This window comes from Rhagoletis pomonella, unplaced genomic scaffold (genome assembly GCF_013731165.1).
Source record: "Rhagoletis pomonella isolate Grant_MI unplaced genomic scaffold, Rhpom_1.0 Rhpom_scaffold_00004, whole genome shotgun sequence".
Lineage (NCBI taxonomy): Eukaryota > Metazoa > Arthropoda > Insecta > Diptera > Tephritidae > Rhagoletis > Rhagoletis pomonella.
In genome coordinates this window covers 27,441,643-27,461,729 of record NW_023458558.1, presented here as the reverse complement: position 1 = coordinate 27,461,729, position 20,087 = coordinate 27,441,643, and the positions used below count along the sequence as shown (strand labels likewise).

Sequence of the window (20,087 nt, the reverse complement as noted above, 5' to 3'; positions counted from 1 at the left end):
AGCGTCTATGAAGACACACTTTTTGGAGTCTGTGGGCTTAATACGTTTGTGTAGATGTTTATGTGCATACATATTGTATTCATGGGGCATTCCGGGGAAAATCGGACTCCATTTGACTTAAGCATCTACGATTTTTTTTTTTTAATTTCTTATGTCATAGCAAAGGCTTCCCTACTTTAACATTTTTTCCAGCCGTTTTCGAAAATCGATTTTTGAAAAAAACAAAATTAAAATTTCCCTAAATTTGCTAAAAATTGGCATATTGGGAACGTTTTTAAAATTTTTTTTCGAAACACTTAGAATATATAATCGAAATTTATTTTCATAAAAGGATAACCTTTTTTATATAAAATGTTGATTTCCAAAAAAGACGTATTTGATCTATTCACTTGAATTTTTTTCTAAAAAACGGTTCCTAATTTCACTAATTTACAAAGTTCGATAATGGTATAACAATGAGATTTATTTTTTTTTTTAATATTTTAGTATAATAAAGTGCAAGCTTGAAATAGCTGGGACTAGCATTTTTTTATATGGAAGAAAATAAAGGTGTTGCCTTCAACAAAACAAAAATTGTGAAAACTAAACGGTTAGATCATAGTGTTGCCCAATTATAGGACTAGCCTTACAATTTATGAAATTAGTGACATTTGTTACAAACCATTTTCATGTAACTCGATTAGTTCGTGGTTTTTGGAAATAAATATTTTAAGTATATTAAAATTGTATAAAAATGCGGTACCAATCGGCTCATTTTTCGCAAAGTTAAGGTCCTTTAAAAAAGGAACGATTTTTTTCAAAAATCGATAGCTAGACAACAGCTGCACAAAAAAGAATCCGGGAAGCCCCTCTTAATTGGTAACATGAATAACATAAAAAATTTTGAAAAAAATCCGAGCTGCAAAAACTAAATGGTGTTTGATTTGGCGCGAAATGCCCATATGTATGAACATTAGGCATATGACCTAAAATTAAATATACCTATTAAGAGAGGATTAGTGATGACAAGAAACCAACTCTCCCGAAAAATATTCCTTGATGCTAGGAAAAAAAGTATATTATTCTAAGGAAATATTACCTTAAAATGGCTCCGATGGCATGGCTGTCTTAATATGAGTAAACGATTTGACTCAGTTTAAGGAAAACAGTGTATTACGAAAAATTTATTTGCCATTTCATCCCCCGTGAAAGGAATAAGTATGCTATCTTGCTCGTGGTGCTCAAACAGTGGCAATGGCCGAGAGCCCAAAGCTCTAGCGCTAGGTATTCCATACAATATTTACACCTAAATATTTTTTTTTTGGGTGAAATATATATTTTTACATTCTTTATCAAAAAAAAGAAGACACCTATTAGTATAAACTTTATGTACGCAAGTATGAAAAAACTCGTAACTTCTACAGTTTTGGTGTTGCCATTCTCAAATTTTTAAAGCTTACTCCATAAAGTATGACAACTATTCAGGTTGAAAACAAATCAAACATGATGAAGTTAATAAAAATAAAAAATTAAAAAAATGCGATTTTTTAGTACAATTTTTTATTTTATTCTAATCTATCTCACACTCTCATAGAAAGCCGAGGAAATTATACATATTTTGATACCTTAACTGATTTTCTCCGAGAAATAGTTTATTAAAAAAAGATACTTCTCCGTGAGTTCAAAATTTCGGTATTTTTTTTTTGAGATTTTCGAACATCATGACGAGATAAAAAATAGGTGCCTTTTTTCGATAAAGAATGTAAAAAAAAAAATATTTCACCCAAAAAAAAAAAATATTGAGGTGTAAATATTGTATGGAATGACCCATATGTAGGTAACGGAGAAAATAATTTAGGTTTTGTAAAATGAATCAGTGAATACAAGGCGAATCTATACAAGGTGGTGTTGCAAGATCAGTTGATTTCTTCGTCTTACATGTTTGCACTTTGTTTTTGCTTTTACTTATTTGACAGCACACCCATCAAAAGCAAAAACAAAATACTTGTAAACTTTGAGGTAAATTGAGAATTGACATAACACCCGCAATACAAAATACATGTGGTTGTTGTTATTGTAACCTATATTTGCCAGTAACAGGAACTTGTATAAATAAATTCGCCTTGAGTGAACATTACCCAATCGCGCCGAAGTAATCGTAAAATAATTCCTAAAATGTCTTTTGATGATAACGATGCACAAAAACCAAAGTTGCGGGCGAAGATTAAAAATGCCGAATATGGCTTTGTTTAATCTTTATGCCTATAAGTTAATTAGTACCTTACGTACCGCCATAATTTCTGAATTTAGGTTTTTTGCAAAATTTTTTTCGCAGTAAATTGTTTTCTTGATTTAATAAACATATGTAAATATTTTAGCGTGCGGCTTAAATTTTTGCTTATAAGGTATGATTCACATTTGACTACGGATACGAGTATAATTTTTAGAAACATTTATGAGCAACTCTCAATCAAATAAAAAATGCCAATTACACTGTGCTTTAATAAGTCGGTAAACTTTCATCCGATTTTTGAAAATAAACACTAATTTTTTCATTATTAAATTTAGTTTCGAAAGGCTCAAGCTTCCTCTTTTTAAACCCAGCAATAAACTGCAACTCGGTTCTTAATCAACTAAGTTACATGCTTATAAGTGAGCAAAAGTACGAAATACCGTTTTCTTAACGGTAAATCAGGATTCTGGGGGTGGTTGGCAAATTTGATGCTGATGTTTTGATCATTTTATTTATTTAAATTTTCCATGCCAAAATTTTTCTTATTTTTTTGAAATATAAATGTAGTTCATTCGACAGCAAAAAGACAATCTTTTTTTATCCAAAAGAAGTCTTGTAACATCCTCTGGAAAAAAAATCAAGGTACATTTTTAGCGACTTGAAACTTACACTACAAAAATTTAATTGGCTAAAAAACTGCGTACTCAAAATTTTTCTTCGAAATCGAATTGAGAAGTTGAAAATTATTGTATACTTATTTTTGACACTCACTGTATGTACATAAAAGTATTTATTTTTAAGCGCCACCCAGCAAAAGCTTGTAATGTTTTTTAAAGGCACTTATTTTGGTATCAATGAAGTAACGCATTACAAGTCGCCTCAAGACAATTTTCACCTTTATTTTTACATTTATTCGATTATCTCCTATGACATGCACATGTTAAAGTAACGCATTCTGTAAGCGCCGAAGATCGATTGGGGAAGCACTTCTCGAGAGTAACTGCTTACTTTCTAGTTTACAGAATGCGTTACTTTAATATGTGCATGTCATTAGAGGTGATCGAAGAAATGATAAATTGCTTGCCATTGCATTAAATGTAAAGATAATTTGTCTGGAGGCGACTTGTAATTCATTACTCCATTGATAGAAAAATAAGAGCTTCCCAAAAAATAAAAAGTTTTCGCTGGACATTTCACTGCCAACGCTTATTCACACACACATAAAAACATTTGCGTAGGTACCCTGCAGAAAAAAGTTATCAATCGATAACAAATAACCAACTTGTAGTTAGTTTTTTTGTGAGATTTCGATAAATATCTAAATTTTAATTATCTGTGACCAAACTAACTTTAAGTGAGTTGTAGAGTCGTGCAGGAGTCATGCAGACAATGCCGGCAGTTCGGTTTCTTTAAACACGCTTCTATGTAAATATACTCATATAAAATGCACTTTGAATACACTTTTTTTCTGCACTTCGCAGATGCTTTCTCGATATCAGGACTTATAAAATAAAGCTTATATTATCATTTTATTGTTATGTCTGATGGAATTAAAATATGGGACCAACTACAAAAGTACATATAAACAAATAAGCCAATATCTAATGTTAAATAAATAATGTAGATGGAAAATAAAATATGAAAAAAAAATCGTTTTTATTTATATTTTATGTCCAAAAGTAATTAGCTACAATTTAGTTGCAGAGGAAACAAGTTCTCACTGTTTTGCGGCAAACGCCCTTCAAAAGTAGTTAGTTACGGACTAGTTTGACTGCTGGGTAGTTACAGGTTAGCTATTAACTTACCCCCGTTTTCTGCAGGGTAGGTACGCGCACACGTTTTTCTTACATGCATACTAGCAAAGTTTCGGCTTAGTTTAGCTCAGTTAGCGGCATTGTAAAATTGCCACACTTTTCGCTTTTCTTTTATTACTTATCTTTCGTTACTATTGATGTTGTGCTGCTTTTTTGTATCCACGCTGGATTTTATTGTTATGAAAATTTCTAAATTTTTTCATATTTCGACATTTTCATGTTTAATGTTTCCAAACTCACCCGCTTATCTTTGTGTTAATTTCGTTGCGCAGACATTTTGATGACCACTAATTATGGCTCATAAAATTTTTGAGCAGTGAAGTGAAAAAACTTGCTGCGCTTTCGTTTACAAAAATATTTTATTCAAGCACGGTGGCGCATTTTCTACTAAATTTACAAAAATTATAAAAACTTACAACTAAGTAGGTATATACATATTGATGCTTGCGCCGTGAAGTTCGACTAGCAGCGGCTGATCAATTTTCGTTGTAGCAGCAGAGTGGCGAGCATTTGCATAACAACAAACAATTTAAAATTAAATTTATCAATACTCAACCAAACATAAACAAAAATAAATAAACAATATGTTTAACCATTAACAAAACGGTGACAGACAATGCATAAATTATGATGTAGTATTTCAGCATAATTTTAAGAAATTGAAAAAAATAACAAAATTAATTAACACAGAAAACATTACAAAATTAAAGAAGCGCATAAATTGATCACACAATTGCAAATATATAAGCAAATCGAAGTGATTGTAATTTTACTTTTGAGCGCACAGATATTTATTTTATCTAGCCATTGCTTTCTGCTCTGTTTTTATCCGCCTTTCAACAAATTTCTCTTCTATGATGCATTTAAAATGGCGTTCAGTCGATTAATTTAAACTCGATGAAAATTTGAATTAACTTAAATTACAATTATACAATTGGTGGCAGGTATTTGCCAGCCCCGCCACTGTTGCTGCCACCAGCGCTGCTGCTTGAGATACCAAAACTGTTGCCAATGTTACCGCCTGCGTTGCCCTGGTTGTGGTCCAGCGATCCAATTACCGAAGCGACTGGCGCAACGCCTTCGTCGGAGATCTGTGTGGTGCCACCTAGTTGATCGTATTGCTCTGCAAGTAAAATGGAATATAATTAATTGGAAAAGTCCTTAGTCATATTTTGTGAAGTTTCTACAAGAATCAAAAGAAATATACACATGAGTGTTTTTAAAACTTAAAAACTATATAAGCGACCGGCTTTTTCGATATAAATGAATGGCGTTTTCTTTTCTCGATATAATGTTGCCTTTTTTTTCTCATCCCTCTCACAGTTTTACATGTTCATTTCTCAAAATATTGCCCTCCATGCGACATGCATTTTAGTTGAAGCATTTAGCCGTTTTTTTTTTGCCAATTTAGCTGGTCGGCCCAAATTGTTCTGGCAGCACTGATCACCGGATTCACCGACGTCTTTGCCGGAACTTTTTCCGCTTTTAAATTCATTTGACTACTGTCTTCGTTTCTAAGCTGTCTCACTTTTCTGCCTCGTGGAAATATATATATTTTTCTCTATTCTACTGATATCGTATGATCTTTGGGCTGCAGCGATACTCCGTCATACCAGTTGTTTCTGAGTCCGCGGCAGTAACTACCTACCTCTACAGCAGCGATATGAAGGATTGGAAGATGGAATTACACTACTCAATTATGGCCGTAAGCGAAATTTAACAAAGTAGTGATGCCAGTCGGTGTGAGCTCCTTGGATAGAATGAATGTCTAGAACACCAGAAGTGTACATATGTACATTATGGTGGTCCAAAAAGAGTTTTAAAATGTTAAGCTCTCACCTCTAGATTTTTCCAGAATAAAAAAATACCCCTGTTTTCTTGTTAAAAAAGTGATATTTAGAACGGCATCCAAGACTATGTATTTTACGTGGGGAAAAATACTTTTTCGTAGAAATGGTATATAATTCTTAAAAATCTACATTTTTCGATCGGAAAACTTAGTTTCTTTCCAGAAGACTTTCAATAAAAATACCCATAATGGACAAAGAGTGCATCCAATATAACCACCATATCAGTGCGACCACTTTGTGAGGATTTTTATTTTGAAGAAGTTTTTATCGATATATTTGTAGACAACAAATGCAACCATGTTTTACGCAACATAATTGTTAAATTCCTCTGAAATTTTTTGAGCAAAAAGCTTTCCAAAGTTTTATAAAGAGTGAAATACACCACTCATACGGCTTTTCAAACATTACACCATACACCATGCAAACATGACTCGTTCCAGCAAAGAATTCTAGCTTTCTTCCGGTTCACAATGTAAAAGGGTTTGGTTTTCTTCGATTTTTCTCTCTTGCGTCCTCATTCGGTGAAAATTCCGTTGCGAATGAGGCGATTTTACCATACACATTGTAAGCGGTTTGATCAAACTTTAACATGGCGGCCAGAAAATCAAAAAATTTGGATTTTTGTTCACATTTCCCGCAAATGGCTTGACAAACCTTCAAACATCCCCATAAACAACATAAATAGCAGCGGGATATTTTTCTTGGTTTGTCAAGCCGCTTGTGTGGTGCTTTTCCCTGTTAAGCACATCTGCGTTTGCTGCTAAATATTCAAAATGTTATCGATAATTTTTTTTTGAATTTCATACGTGCTATTTTCAACTTATTTTGAACTTGCAAAATCTCGATAACGAGGGAGAGAACACGAATCGTTCGATCATAAGAATTTTCATATTGATTCTTCATTAGATCCAGAAAATTATCGGAAAAAAGTTTTTGAATTAAAAGATTCTTCAGGTTCATATAAGTTTCCCAATTAAAAAATACTATATCCACATTGCTAATATATCCCTTTTTTAATACTTCAGTAGAACGTATATTTAGTAGTTTAAAAATGTGTAGGACTGACTTGAAGACCAGATGGAGCACTGATATAGTTGCAGCAATATTATATACAAACCAAAGCTTAAAAAATAACGGTGATACTTGTTTGAGCCGCAAGAAAAAATGTACCAAATGAATTGCAGAATGTATGTAGTACACAATACTAATATCTGTAATAAGAAATTTTTTTAGTAATTTGTTGGATTTTGAGGATTTTTAATTTTTTTTGAGGAATTAGGTATTTTTTTTTGTGGCATCACATATGTCTCTGTAACTTTAAGTTGAAAATTACTCAAAAATTCTCAATTGACCTTGAATACAGAATGAGTCACCATATCAAACATTTAAAGCTCCCATATACAGAAGAGATCTAATTTGCATATAAGCAAGAAACATACATACATATGCAAATATAAACGAGCGGGCCCAAGAAGCTGATTACCGTAAACTATAAATCGAGTATAGAAGAATAGCGCTAAAAATATGTAAATAAGATAAGAGCAGATATTCGCTAATTGGGCATTGATTTTCGCGTCTAATGATTCATAACAATTTCCACAGTTTACCATTTTCTGGTGACGTTTTTCGAAATTTGTTACCTCCAACCATGCAGAGTTGCAGAATAGGAAGTAGAAATCATTAATGGTTTTATCAACAAAAAAAAAAAATCGATGAAAACCTTTCAATAGCGTTGTGGATATTAAATACTTATATAACTTTTTCCTGCTGTGAAATTTATGAAACGGCTTTCAAGCGCTTCTGGCGCATTCTCGGTAGGCGGGGTGAATGCCACCTAAATACTTGCCTTGGATTGTGCGTTGTGCATGTTGCGCTTCTTCTTGTGTGCGATACTTAATGAAGTACACTTCCGGTTTGCTGGGTTGCTTGGGTGCTGCCTCTTGGTAGGTTGCCTGCAAGTCAATTGGATCCGGTTTACGCGTAAGCACATAGATGATAGTCTTCTCTTCGGTCGGCGCTTGATTCACACGCAAGGCTGCAGCGCTAGTCTTATGTGATGGCGCTTTAATGAATACAATGCGATAGTGCTTGCGTGGCGGTGGTGGCGGCAATACCGGGCGCTGGTAGCGTTCCTCCTGCTCCTCGGGTGCTACATGCACATAAATGTCCTTGGTTACCAGAGATGGTGATTGTGCGTAATTGCCTTGTTGATATTGCTGTTGCGCGTAAGATGGGTGGGCGGGTTGTTGTAAGAAAAGGCTTGGCTGGAAGCCAGAGTGTTGTTGTGTTACCTGCGACAAAAGGGCGCCTTGATAAAAGTTATTCGGCGTTGCAGCGGTAGGCACAGGTGCTGGCGCGCTCACAGTGACGGGTGGAAGGTAGGTGGTGGGCGGTGCGCTGATGAGCGATTGCGCTAGTTTTGTATTTTGTAATGCCTGCTGCAGAAAGCTGGGAGTTTCGACTGCGGCAGAACTGCTGTGTTGTTGTTGTTGTTGCGCGCTTGATATGCTACTTATACCTGGGAGTTTGATTTGAAAGCTGTTCTGTTGATTTTGGAAACTGCTTTTCTGATTTTGATAGCTGTAGCCCTGCGGCTTGGCATAAGCCGAAGCGAGTAAGCAGAGTGTCTGAAATTGGTGAGAGAAGGCGTTAAATTTGGCAAATAATGATATAATATGTACTAGTGGATATAGATATAGTGGAATCTAAATAAAAATTTTTCACATTGCCATTCGTTAGAAAATATATATGTACGTCGAAAGATTGGTGGATAGGCAAGTCCGACCCTAGGACTATGTAGACAAAATTCAAAATCTATATAAAATATACCGAATTGCGACGACTTCGGTGGAGAATTCGGCGCTGAAGCTAAAATTAATGCAAGAATAATTTATCATAGAAATTTATCTAATAATAATAAGATTTTGGCGCTATCACTTTTGCTAAATATTTGATAGAGCCTCTCTTGGCTAGTTCATTCGCCACACAGTTTTATGTTATATTACTGTGACCCGAAACGCGCAGGCTATACTCTCACGCAAATTAGCAGCGAATCAACTACTTTCATAATGGCATCTAACACTCACTGAAGAACGTTAAAGTGATCTGAAAGTTAAGGGTTCCTACAATGGAGCTTTTCATCGATAATACCCGTTAAGTTTCAAGCCAGCCATGTAAATGTTCAACGGAGTCTTCCTTATAACGACTTCTTTCCTTCCACTTATGTTTAGCTGGGATCTAAGTAGGCGAAAAGCTAATTGGTGTCAATTAGTCATGCAGTGATCCACGTTATAAGGGATAAACCTCTTTGGTAAGTCAGCCAAGCACCCGAAGCCCTTAGGTCTGACTGTAGCCTTTGGTGTAGTAGCCTTACCAAAGATGACAACGGTTACTTTGTATCACCGATAAGAGCCAGGGTGTAAATGGTTGGTTAGTTTTAGTAGTTTGTTAACTTTGTAACAAGAGAGGAGCAAATTATAGAAATTTTGAAACCACAAAATAAACAGCCATCTGGCGATTTGATGAACTTCTGTATATCATGCAGAGAGAGTACTGAAGTACTCAGCTGGAATGTTGAAATGATGGAATGATAAAAGAATATTCGAACAGATATCCGAATATACGGATAGTCTCCGGTCTATTATTTATTTGGCGTAAACAGACTTTTTGCTCAGTCAAAATTTTGTAAACGAAACACTTTAGTATTTTTGAATTAAAATTGACACCATGCGCAGTTATTTAAATAAATATTTTTCTAGCCCTTCTAATTAATTTTATATAAATGCTCAGAAAGATTGCAATTCCCTGGGACCTGGCTCGGCTATCGAGGGCGCTCGGAAAACACACACCATTTTTTACCATTTTTTACAGTTCTTAGTGGAAATTTTTGACAGGTCTTCGTTATAAAGTCTCAAAAATTAAATTACTCGCTTACGTATACAATCATTTCGTTCACTAGCCAAAACTTAAAAATTTTTCCGTAAAATTTTTAACTTACAATAAAAGCGCGCATCTTTCTTTTTTTGTACAACACAATGCGAACAGTTTGGAGCGAACTCAAAAATTAAACACCAATTGTACGCGACACACTTAACACGACCCCAGTTGGGACTGAACCAATTGGCAAATGCAAATCAACTAAATGTTAATCAGTTGAAAAGCAATCTTTTATAACACTACCAAATTTGAAAATTACTGCTGCACAGCAGTTAACCAAAAATAACAGTCGAACACATGCATAAAGGTAAAGTAGGTGACCAAAAGCTAAGCACGCGAGTTCATTTGGCCCATGCAGATGAAGAGGACGACGAAGAAGAAGAAGAAGAAGTTGAGAGGGCGCACAAAATGCATTGTTGTGAAGTGCGATAGTTGTACCTAAAACCAAAACGAGTTATACGCCAAAAGCGCCAAAAATTAGCTAAGATAAGAAGTGACGAATAAGAGGAAGAAGAAGAAGCTGAGAAACAAAAAGGCGCGCTTGGCACAAGCTGAGAGCGCGCGTAAAAGCTCAACTACTGTGAACAACCAGCTTGGAGTACGGTGTGTGTTTTGATACTCGTAGACTTTTTACACGAGTGCCTGTGTGTGCGAATTTGATTAAATTATTGCTGTAATATGCAGGTAATGAAATTCACTGGATGCCACCGGAAGTCTAATTTCCACATACGCATACTAGCGCACACACTCGGGTGCTGGAAAAAAAAAATTGACTTAGATCGAAATGACAAAGTGATGAGTAAACATAAGGGGTTTATTAATTTTCCCATCTCCAACAATTAGCCAAGTTCCCGTGCAGCTTTCCATTAATGCCCATATGCAATTATGGCGTTGGCAGCAATTTTCGTGGCCTATTTTTTTCGCTGTCAAGTTTGTCGGTTACCCAACGGCGCCAACTGATGACCCATTGGCAAATCAAAGAGTCGTGTCGGATTTGGGCACTTGTTGGAAATAATTGTTGCCTGCCAACAACCGTTTTCCGTGAGGCTTAACACAAAGATTACTGAATGGCATTGTAAACGCTCATTGCTTTTCGCCTTAGGGCGCCTTGGCGGGCAGATCATGATCACCCAGCGGGTGTCTGCAGCTCACACATAGATCGCTTACGGTTGGGTAAACAGTAATAAGCTGCCGACGTTTATCGCTTTATCTAAACCTGATTTGGGGTATGGATATTATGCCAATTGCAACTTGTTGAGTAGGGTTTGCCGGGCAAATTGACAGCTGATCCACCTTTCCTTGGTTACAAGTTTGAAAAGATAGCTTTGTTTTTCCTGTTGCATAAAACTAATTACCTTTTATAACAAATCAAGCGCATAAGTATGACAAATTTGCAGTTATATAACCAGCTTGCGAATGGAAGACAGCCGAAAAGTAATTGTCGTAGAAATTGAAGTGAGTGGAACTTCACGCTTTCCATACCTTAGTCCCAATTGCTTCAATAAAAATAAAAAAATAAAATCGCTTGCAATCTCAATCTATTCATACAATTTACTTATATCATCTTCTTTAATTAAAGATAGCAAATCGAAGATTAAAATTATCTGCAAATACTTTTTGCAAATACTGCGCTTGTGACCTTCGTTGTAATTGTGTGAATATTGTGCCACAAACTCAATAACCTGCTTTTGACAGACTTATTTAACACTTTCAACGCTATTAATTAAAAATCAACCAGTGAAAATATTTACACTGCATTTGAATTGAATTTGCTTATCATTCATTAGTATCAAAAATACTTTTTTGTCCGAATACTATTGCCTTCGTAGATCGGTGTCATTGGCTGTTGCTGTAAGCATTTGAATTTCTGTTGTTTGTTATAGCAATGTCCGTGGGATTATCTTTATACGGTAGTTTTTTTTTATTTTTGCCAGGTCTTCTCGCATGTAAACACTTTGGTCTATTAAAAATTTACATACACTGACTTTTTTCACTGGATTGCCTTCGTAGGGGATTAAATAAAAAATAACAACGCAGTCAAGTTGGTTTATTGTTTCGTGATGGAGGGCGAATTCGCTGAGGAGGTACATCATCTTCTTGTCCGCGTTTATCACCAGACTCATTCGCTTTACCTCCCCGAACAACTTGGAAATGATAGGACCAGCAGAGCGGCTACTAAGGCCGTTCAAGTCGAGATCATGTTACGTTACTCATCCTTATGTTACTCAACGTTTCGCGGGGTCCTTAAAATCGATGAGGAGATATTGTGGGTTGCTCCCCTTATAGCGGCTATTTTACACGATTTATCGCATGCTGAATACCTCGCCTACAACAATGCTGATAAGAGCAAATCAGTTGGTGGAGTTAAGCCTTTCACACAATACGCTCGATAATATCGTATAGTCTATGCTTAGGAGGCTCATTGTACGACAGTCGACGCCTATGGCAGATTCGCCTTTCTTATGGATTGGACAGAGCATATGTCTGTGAAGTTGGCATACGGAATGATGCAAAACGAAAAAAAACTGTTCTGAGTAAATTTTCAATACTTCTAGAGATCTTGAAAATGAAGAAAGTGCTGGATATTTGACAAAAAAAAAAAAAATTCTGCAACAAATTTTGTATATGCCAGATTCGCGCAGCATATGCCACACAGTGGTGCGTCCCATAAAAGTTAGCCGGATAAGTTTATTTTATGAATTATTAGATTTTAAACCAGTATGTAGTACATATCCGTACAATTTATAGGCCAAAAGCAATGCATACAAATTTTTTTCCCCAAATTTATATATTCAAAATTTTTTGAAAATGCCAAATGAATACCAAACGGCTGAAATTATTAAAATCGTACAATAACCACGCCCATATCCCATATAACGGTATTTTAGAGAAATGCGAAATCTTCGATAAATCAGTATATACTGAAGCTAATTTATTCAAAATATATAAATTCTTTAGCAAAAAAATACGTTTATGATAACATTTTGGAAAAGGGGCGTGGCGCCGCCCACTTATGACCACTAATGCGTATCTCGGTAAACGTTCTATCCATTTGTATCAAACTCGGTACGATTATTGTTCCCGCCACATAAAAGCATAACGTTGAAAATTGTTGAAATCGTGCTAAAATTACGCCCAATTTTCATATAACGGTAAATTTCATAAATGCTTGAAAGTTCGATACTTCGTAATTTAATTTACTCAACATTGATATTAACAACAATCGCTCGAAAATGAGTAACATTATTTTGGGCTTTTGGAAAATGGGCGTGATACCGCGCACATATAACTATATAAGTTTATCTCATTATGTCTAACTGAACGTTCTATCGAAGATGTTTGAAATAGGCGTAAAACCACTCCTGCTATATAAAACTATATTTAATACTTGCCCCGGGTATTTAATTTTCGGCTCCGCCCGAACCTAGACTTTTTCACTTGTTTTATTTTGGGTTCTGTACATGAAATGAGCTAAGCGAGGAATTTTTTCTGTTTTCTGCGGAGATATGATCTGCCGAAATTTAGGTTTTCTCGTGATTCTAATAATCATATACTTATTCAAATCGTTATATCTCGGGTTGTGCTCATCGCAGAAACTTCATCTTACCTTGGTTTTAAAGCTAAATAAGTGGGCTTAACATTTCTGTATATAAGAAGGTCATGATTGTCCTAAATCTATCTTAGCTATGTACAGTTGAAATAGTTGAATTGATTTGCCCAGTGAAGACCAGTAAATAGGGAATTTAAAATTACAGCATCGTAATCTTTGTTTAGTTCTCTATAAAAAATATGCTTAATAACCTCGGCGTTGTTCTAAAACTATTTTTAAAATATATGTATTTTTTATGACGAGATGTTTTATTTTTGGTGAGTCAACAATATTTTTAATTTGTTTTCAAAAATTTGCGATGAGGTATATTTTTATTATTTATATATTTAACAAATTCCCACGCCCATTTCTAAAAGATTCTTTGATTGAAAAAGTTGTGGAATCACGAAAAAATCCAAACTATGACAGATGTTTTCTTCGAAGAAAAGAAAAATAAATCCTCGAATACGTGTTAGCTTATTTAATGTAAAGAACGCATACAAAAAATTTGAAGCGAGTCTTAGACATGACATAATTTTTTATTTTTTTGCGAAATCCGCCCGATTTAAAAAAGAATGGCTCATATTTGAGTAGATTGTGCTTTCATACAAAATACGAGTTTCATGTAAGAAGTTACCACTTTAGAAATCATTAGAAATCGATCCCGTGTTGTTTTGAGTTTCGTGTATAATGTTCTAAACGTCTGTAGTCTTTATTTCGGGATTCTTCAATATCAAAAGTACAGAGCAGTTTACCGTGGTGTCAGCTTGTCCACTTTAAGTGGAAGCTATAATATTTACTGTGAAAGAAAAACCTATCTCTATAAGCATTTTATGATGAACTATTATCAAAAGATAACTGAACAATTTAAAAAAAAGCTTTAAAAGAAAGGGCGCTTTGTCAATACCGCGTAAACTTTAACTTGGCTTCCTTTTCAAATATATAGTTTTAAATCTCCCACTTGTGTAGGTAAGAAAAATGTAAAAATGAAGGCTAAAAACTACAATTTTCGCATTTCGTAGGTAAGTGTACACCTCTTGACATAAGCCATATTGAACTACCTCAAAATTAGATAATGAATTTTGTACGGATGTATTGATAAAACGCGCCATCGGCTTGTGGAAAAAAGGCAAACGAAAACTGTTCTGAGCGGCTTCTCAATAGTTCCTAAAAAGGAAGAACAAAATTACACCGAAAAAATTAAAAAAAAAAATTTGAAATAGTTTAATGTTAAAAAAAAAATATTAAAACTGTTCTGAGTAGGCTTTTCATAGTCCTAGAATTCCCGGAACCGAAAAAAAAGAAAATTACCCAGGAAAAACATTTTATCCATAATAGTCAGAAAGTTTAATTGAAAAAAAAAATTAAAATATTTGTTTTTACAAGCTTTTATCACCTGTGTGTTATCAAATCTTACAATCATTTTTAAGCCAACTTCGCCAGGTTCAAATCCCAGTGAACTCGATATAGACGTCTGATAAGGATATATTGTGATCTCGGAAATATCAGCTATAACTTCTTCCTTTGTAACTTATTGTTGTTTTTCCGCAACATTTTGCATTTAAAAACGGTCTCAAGCTCAATAAAATGGTTGAAGATACATAAGTCAGCAGTATTGGCTAAAAATATATTTTTGTAAACCAAAAAGGTGAAATACTGACTTCTCGGCCGAGCTAGGGTTAAACGACCTTATTGATCTGCGGCCGTCGTAGTCGGGTGGTAGTTAAGAGGTCTTTCGGATCCTAGTTCAAAGCTTTTCTGAGCATCATTCAAAATATAATTCTTGCTGACTCGGTGGCGCTTCCGCAGGCAGTGAGACTTCTATCAGGGAAAAGCCTCTTACAAAAAAAAACTTTTATCATTCGGAGAAGCCATTCAATTGTTGGCCCCTTAATTGTGTAGCAACATCAAGCAGCACACTACTAACTGAAAAAGAAGAAGTTTCGTTTTTATTGATCGATTTTTACAAACGCATATATATACAAAGCAATAAAAACAATAACCAATAAAAATAAAATTGAGCAATGAAAAGGTGTCAACTGTTAGATGCTAAATAATTAGTAGCTTTCAGAAAGTTTGTTACATAACCGCTATGACTTGCATAAGATGGGTCATCCTGCATATGTATAAACGAATTAGTGCGCACGGTACATGTATGTGCAAAAGGGTGGTCCAACAATGAATGTGAAAAAGTTAAGTCGGAATTTGTATACTCTCACCCGTAGGATTGTTCTATACCGAAATAATATACTCCTAATTTTTGATTTGAAATCAAAAAATATTTAGAGGTCGCTCAAAGCTCTCACTCCATTGGCCAACATTTTAATGCCTAAATATGTACCTGAAGTTTTTAAATTGCCATTTTAAGTTCTAATAGCAAAAAATGTATGGTCAGTTATTAAATGACCAAAAGTATCCAGTGTTTAAATAACCAAAGGTTCGTGGCCCGTTTTCAATTGGGAAATATTTATGCTCTGTTTTTAAGAACAAATTTAATGGCCAATTTTATTGTTACAAAAATGTATGTCTGGTTTTTAAATCTATATATTAATATGATAATATAAATTTTGTCTGCGTTGGTTTGGCGATCCAACCGAACCGATTTCAAAACCAAGAGCACCATTTTTGAATTCTCCCCATTCCATCATTTGAGTTTGACGCATTATATGGAAATAATTTGACACGTTGCGGTTCTAAATTTCACATACTTCAGACCAGGATCATTTGTTTGACGACCCAGGGGTTTTTATTAAAAACATTGGTTATGGAGAAATTGTTGCCCTTTAGTACTCAAAATCTCCTTAAAAAAATCACACTTAGTGCCCTTGGGGTTATAAAATGAGCCGCGTTCGTTTAGTTAATTTTTTAACAAAACATGAATTTTTTAACTTTAAACAAACCATAACATGTTTTATCGTATAAAAAAAGTCAATAAGTTCTTTTCTTCTGAAATAGAATCGGTCACAGAGTGACCCAAATACCTTTTTCATATGGGTCACAGAATGACCAGAAGGGCAATTATTTTTTTTCAAACGAAAATAAATAAAGGTATAATCCACTTAATTTTTTCAAATAACTTTAAAATTTATGCACTGGGCTGCGAGGAAAAAAAATTTGAAATTACATTTAAAACGAAAATTGAGTTTGAAGTCGCAAATTTACTAGTGGAAAACAACTATACTGAGGGAAGAAATAGTAAAATCAAACAAAAACGTATTTAATCTTACTAAAAACTCTATGAAAGTACTATATCCATAATGGAAAGTGTTTAATTCGTATACGCCCATATTAAAATGAAGCATTTTATACTTTACGGATGACTTTTTGCACTTCACGGATGCTTTTTCATAATTAAGATAAAACCAACGAAAAATTGTTTTTATTTATTTATATGGCAAAGCACTCGCCTGATATGCCTGAGGTCCCAGGTTCAAGTCCTGACGCAGGGAATATTTTTTTTGTGTAAAATATTTTTAATGCATCTTTTTTAATTAGTTTTTTTATTTAGGGGTTTTATTGTAATTTTTAAATTAAATTTAATAAAATTTTTTTTTTTCTTTTTTTATGGCACAAGCATTTCTTCCCTTATGTATGTTTTTTCTGCAATGCAATTAGGATTTCAAATTTGTTATTTATATCTAAATTGAAATATCTAATTATTCTTACTTAAATTGATTTAACTTCAAACATCTTAACCACCTCCAATTGGCTTGGAACCTGAGATCTCAGAGCTAAAACCACTACACCCAGAAAAAATACGCTAAAAATATTTTTATCAACACATGATTTCGTAACTATAAACAAATAATGTAACTATGCATAACCAAATCATGTGATGAGGAAAACATATTTAGTTGACGTAACTAAACTATTTTCTCAGTGTGGTCTTCACGTGACACCACATCCGGCATTTGTAAGAAAAGCAGTTAAATGCGTTTTATTTTTGGCTTCGGCAATTCAAAGGCAGATGTCGCTGAACGCTTAAGTTCTTCGAAATTGTCGAACTGATAGGTGCATTTCAGTTAACGAACTAGTATTTTTTTTATTCTTTTCACTGCAGGGCATGTACTATGTTATATGTGTGTGTTTACACAATTGTCACCTCTGTGTATACATATACTTTCTTAATTATGAAAAAGCACCCGTGAAGTGCAAAACGCCATCCATGAAGTGCAAATCGCTTCATTTCACTATTTTGTTTTTTAATAGTTTACTATTTTCCCCCTCAGTGTATACTGAAATACATACGTGTGTGCTAAATTTTGGTATGAAAGTATTATCTTTAAATACGAACACTTTTAAACTATAATCCAATAAAGAATATTAATTTTTACTACGCATTATTTCCCTCAGTGTAAGCGAAGAGTTTTAACTGCTACTCCTCCAATAATAAGGCAGCAAAGTACTAAGTTATATGATGCACTAAAAGAGGTGAAGCAGATGTTGCGTTTGTGGTACAACACAATGATCAACTATACTCTATTCATATAATACATACATACAGACATATGTACATATGTTTGTGTGTCTCTAGGAGTGTTGCATCTAAAGCTTGATTGATGATTATATTTAACAATTGGGAAGAAAAGCGTTACGTAACATAGCTAAGGTATATTTATTACAACATATATATATTTATGAAAACAACCACTAAAATATTTCTGGTACGCAATAAATGTGGAGACAAAATACAAAAAAAACAAAAAAAATTAACAGCCGTAAATATAATAGTTGGTCTGTGAGGATGATACATAACAATACATAGGTATAAAAAGCGGATATGAACTACGCAAAGTATGAGTATCGGCTTGGAATTCGCATGCATGCTACACCTTGCCCATATAAATAAAACTTGAGTTATTTGAAAAATAATTCTTTTTCAATTTATGTCGCTTTTGAAGACCACAGAATGTATAGTCGACATAAACTTGTGGCAAAGGGCAAAGCTGCATTTTTTAGTAAAAATTTCATACAACTTTCACTCATCTTTTTGAGCCCCGCCAGCAATTGAACCAGTTCGAAATGACTAACTCTATGAAAACAAGTTTATTTTGCAGGGAAATAAATATCAGTGAAATTGCGTTAATTGTATGACTTTATTGCAATCAAAAGTAAATCCAATTTGGTTTTGTAAAATAAAACAAAGATGTAAAATTACCACCGACAACGGAAATGCTCATAATTTTTTTTTAAATTGCACTATTGAATTGGATATCAGCATGAAATCTAACTCAATAGATTGTTAGGTTATTTGTTTAGTATTTTCAAGCAAAACTGATTAAGGAGCAGGGCTCATTACAGCGACAGGTTTGTGAATTATATCATTCGTATAAATAAGTGCATAGATATGTACGTCCATACCAGCATATGTACCTGCAAATGTAATAATAAATATAGTACGTGAAAAATTTATCCTCATTTCCGATTATGTAAGTTTTGCCAAATCCATTCATACAAAAACAGTTAAAAACACGCGCATACGTACATACGTACAGTCAGCGTCAAAAATATTAATACCCTGACATTTTGATGATGTTATTTATTTATATTTTCCATACAAATTTTCGTTATATTTTTTTAAAAAATATAGCTTATTCAACAGCAAAAACCAGCAGAATAAAATTCTTTCAATTTCACATAGAACTCGGGTAAAATCAAGAAATACTAAAAATGTTCATCAAAATTTTGAACTAGAGATCCTTAGAAAAATTTTGGGTATGCAGTTTTGTAGCCCATTGAATTCTAGTCAAATAAGGTGCAAGTTTAAAGCGGGGCTTCGGAGCAGGTTTTATTTTCATTGCTGCGCTCTAACTCCTCTCCGGTATTTTGTTTCGCTACGAGCTCCACTCCCAATAAAAAACTTTTTTTTTTCAATTAGCTGACTTTTTTAATGTTATTTTTGATGCGGAACATACATATGTATGTACAGCTATTTATATGATCCTAATGTATTTTATATTGTAAATGAAATGGTAGATATTAATCCAGCCAGAAAAATAAAAAAGAACTGCGGATTTTTGTCCGCTTACCGATTCCATTTTTGGATACTTTGACGATCTGTTTTTCCAGTAAAGTGTGCGGAAAAAATCTATTTGCAGACAATAAGTCAAAACTTTTTTTGAAACGGATACGTTTTTGTCTGTTTTTAGGATTTTCTTTTTTGAAATTTTTGTTCAATATGCTTTCCTTCTGCACTTCTCAGGTGCCTTTTCATGGTTCGAAAAAAATAGGAAGCGCCTGACGGTATTCGAATTCGACACCTAACACATATGTACTACTACGCTCAGCCTCTGCTGACTACGTAAACATGCTCTCAAATGTTTAGCTAAAACAAATAAAATATGAATATTGCTTTAAAATAACATCATTGATTGTAGTCGTTTTCCGTTCGTTTTCGGATACAGAGAATTGTACGAGACGACACTGTCGGCAAAATTTACGTTACTCTATTGGCTGAAGAGTCTATATATTTCATCGCCGTTCAAATTGACGTAGCTGGGCATTTAATTTTCTTTAAGAAGCTAAGAACCAAATGAATTTTTTAGCTCAGCTCCGCTACAGCCAAAATTCTTTGCTCCTTAGCTCCTTACTCCTTTGTTGCGCTCCGAAGCCCTGGTTAAAAGTCTTTAAAAATTACCATTGATTTTTGAGATTTTTTTTTTCAAGGGTATTTCGAATTTTCTTTC

The 20,087-nt window shown here is 34.1% G+C and overlaps 1 protein-coding gene across 1 annotated transcript; it reads right to left on the bottom strand.

Moving 5' to 3' along the window:
- Positions 1-4,727: 4,727 nt before the first annotated feature.
- LOC118738176 lies at positions 4,728-19,439 on the bottom strand. Its single transcript, XM_036469100.1, has 3 exons — positions 19,431-19,439; positions 7,723-8,503; positions 4,728-5,149 (listed from the first exon to the last, which is right to left on the bottom strand). Exons 1-3 carry the CDS (start codon positions 19,437-19,439, stop codon positions 4,953-4,955), a joined length of 987 nt encoding a protein of 328 aa, XP_036324993.1. The 3' UTR covers positions 4,728-4,952.
- Between the last annotated feature and the right edge of the window lie 648 nt (positions 19,440-20,087).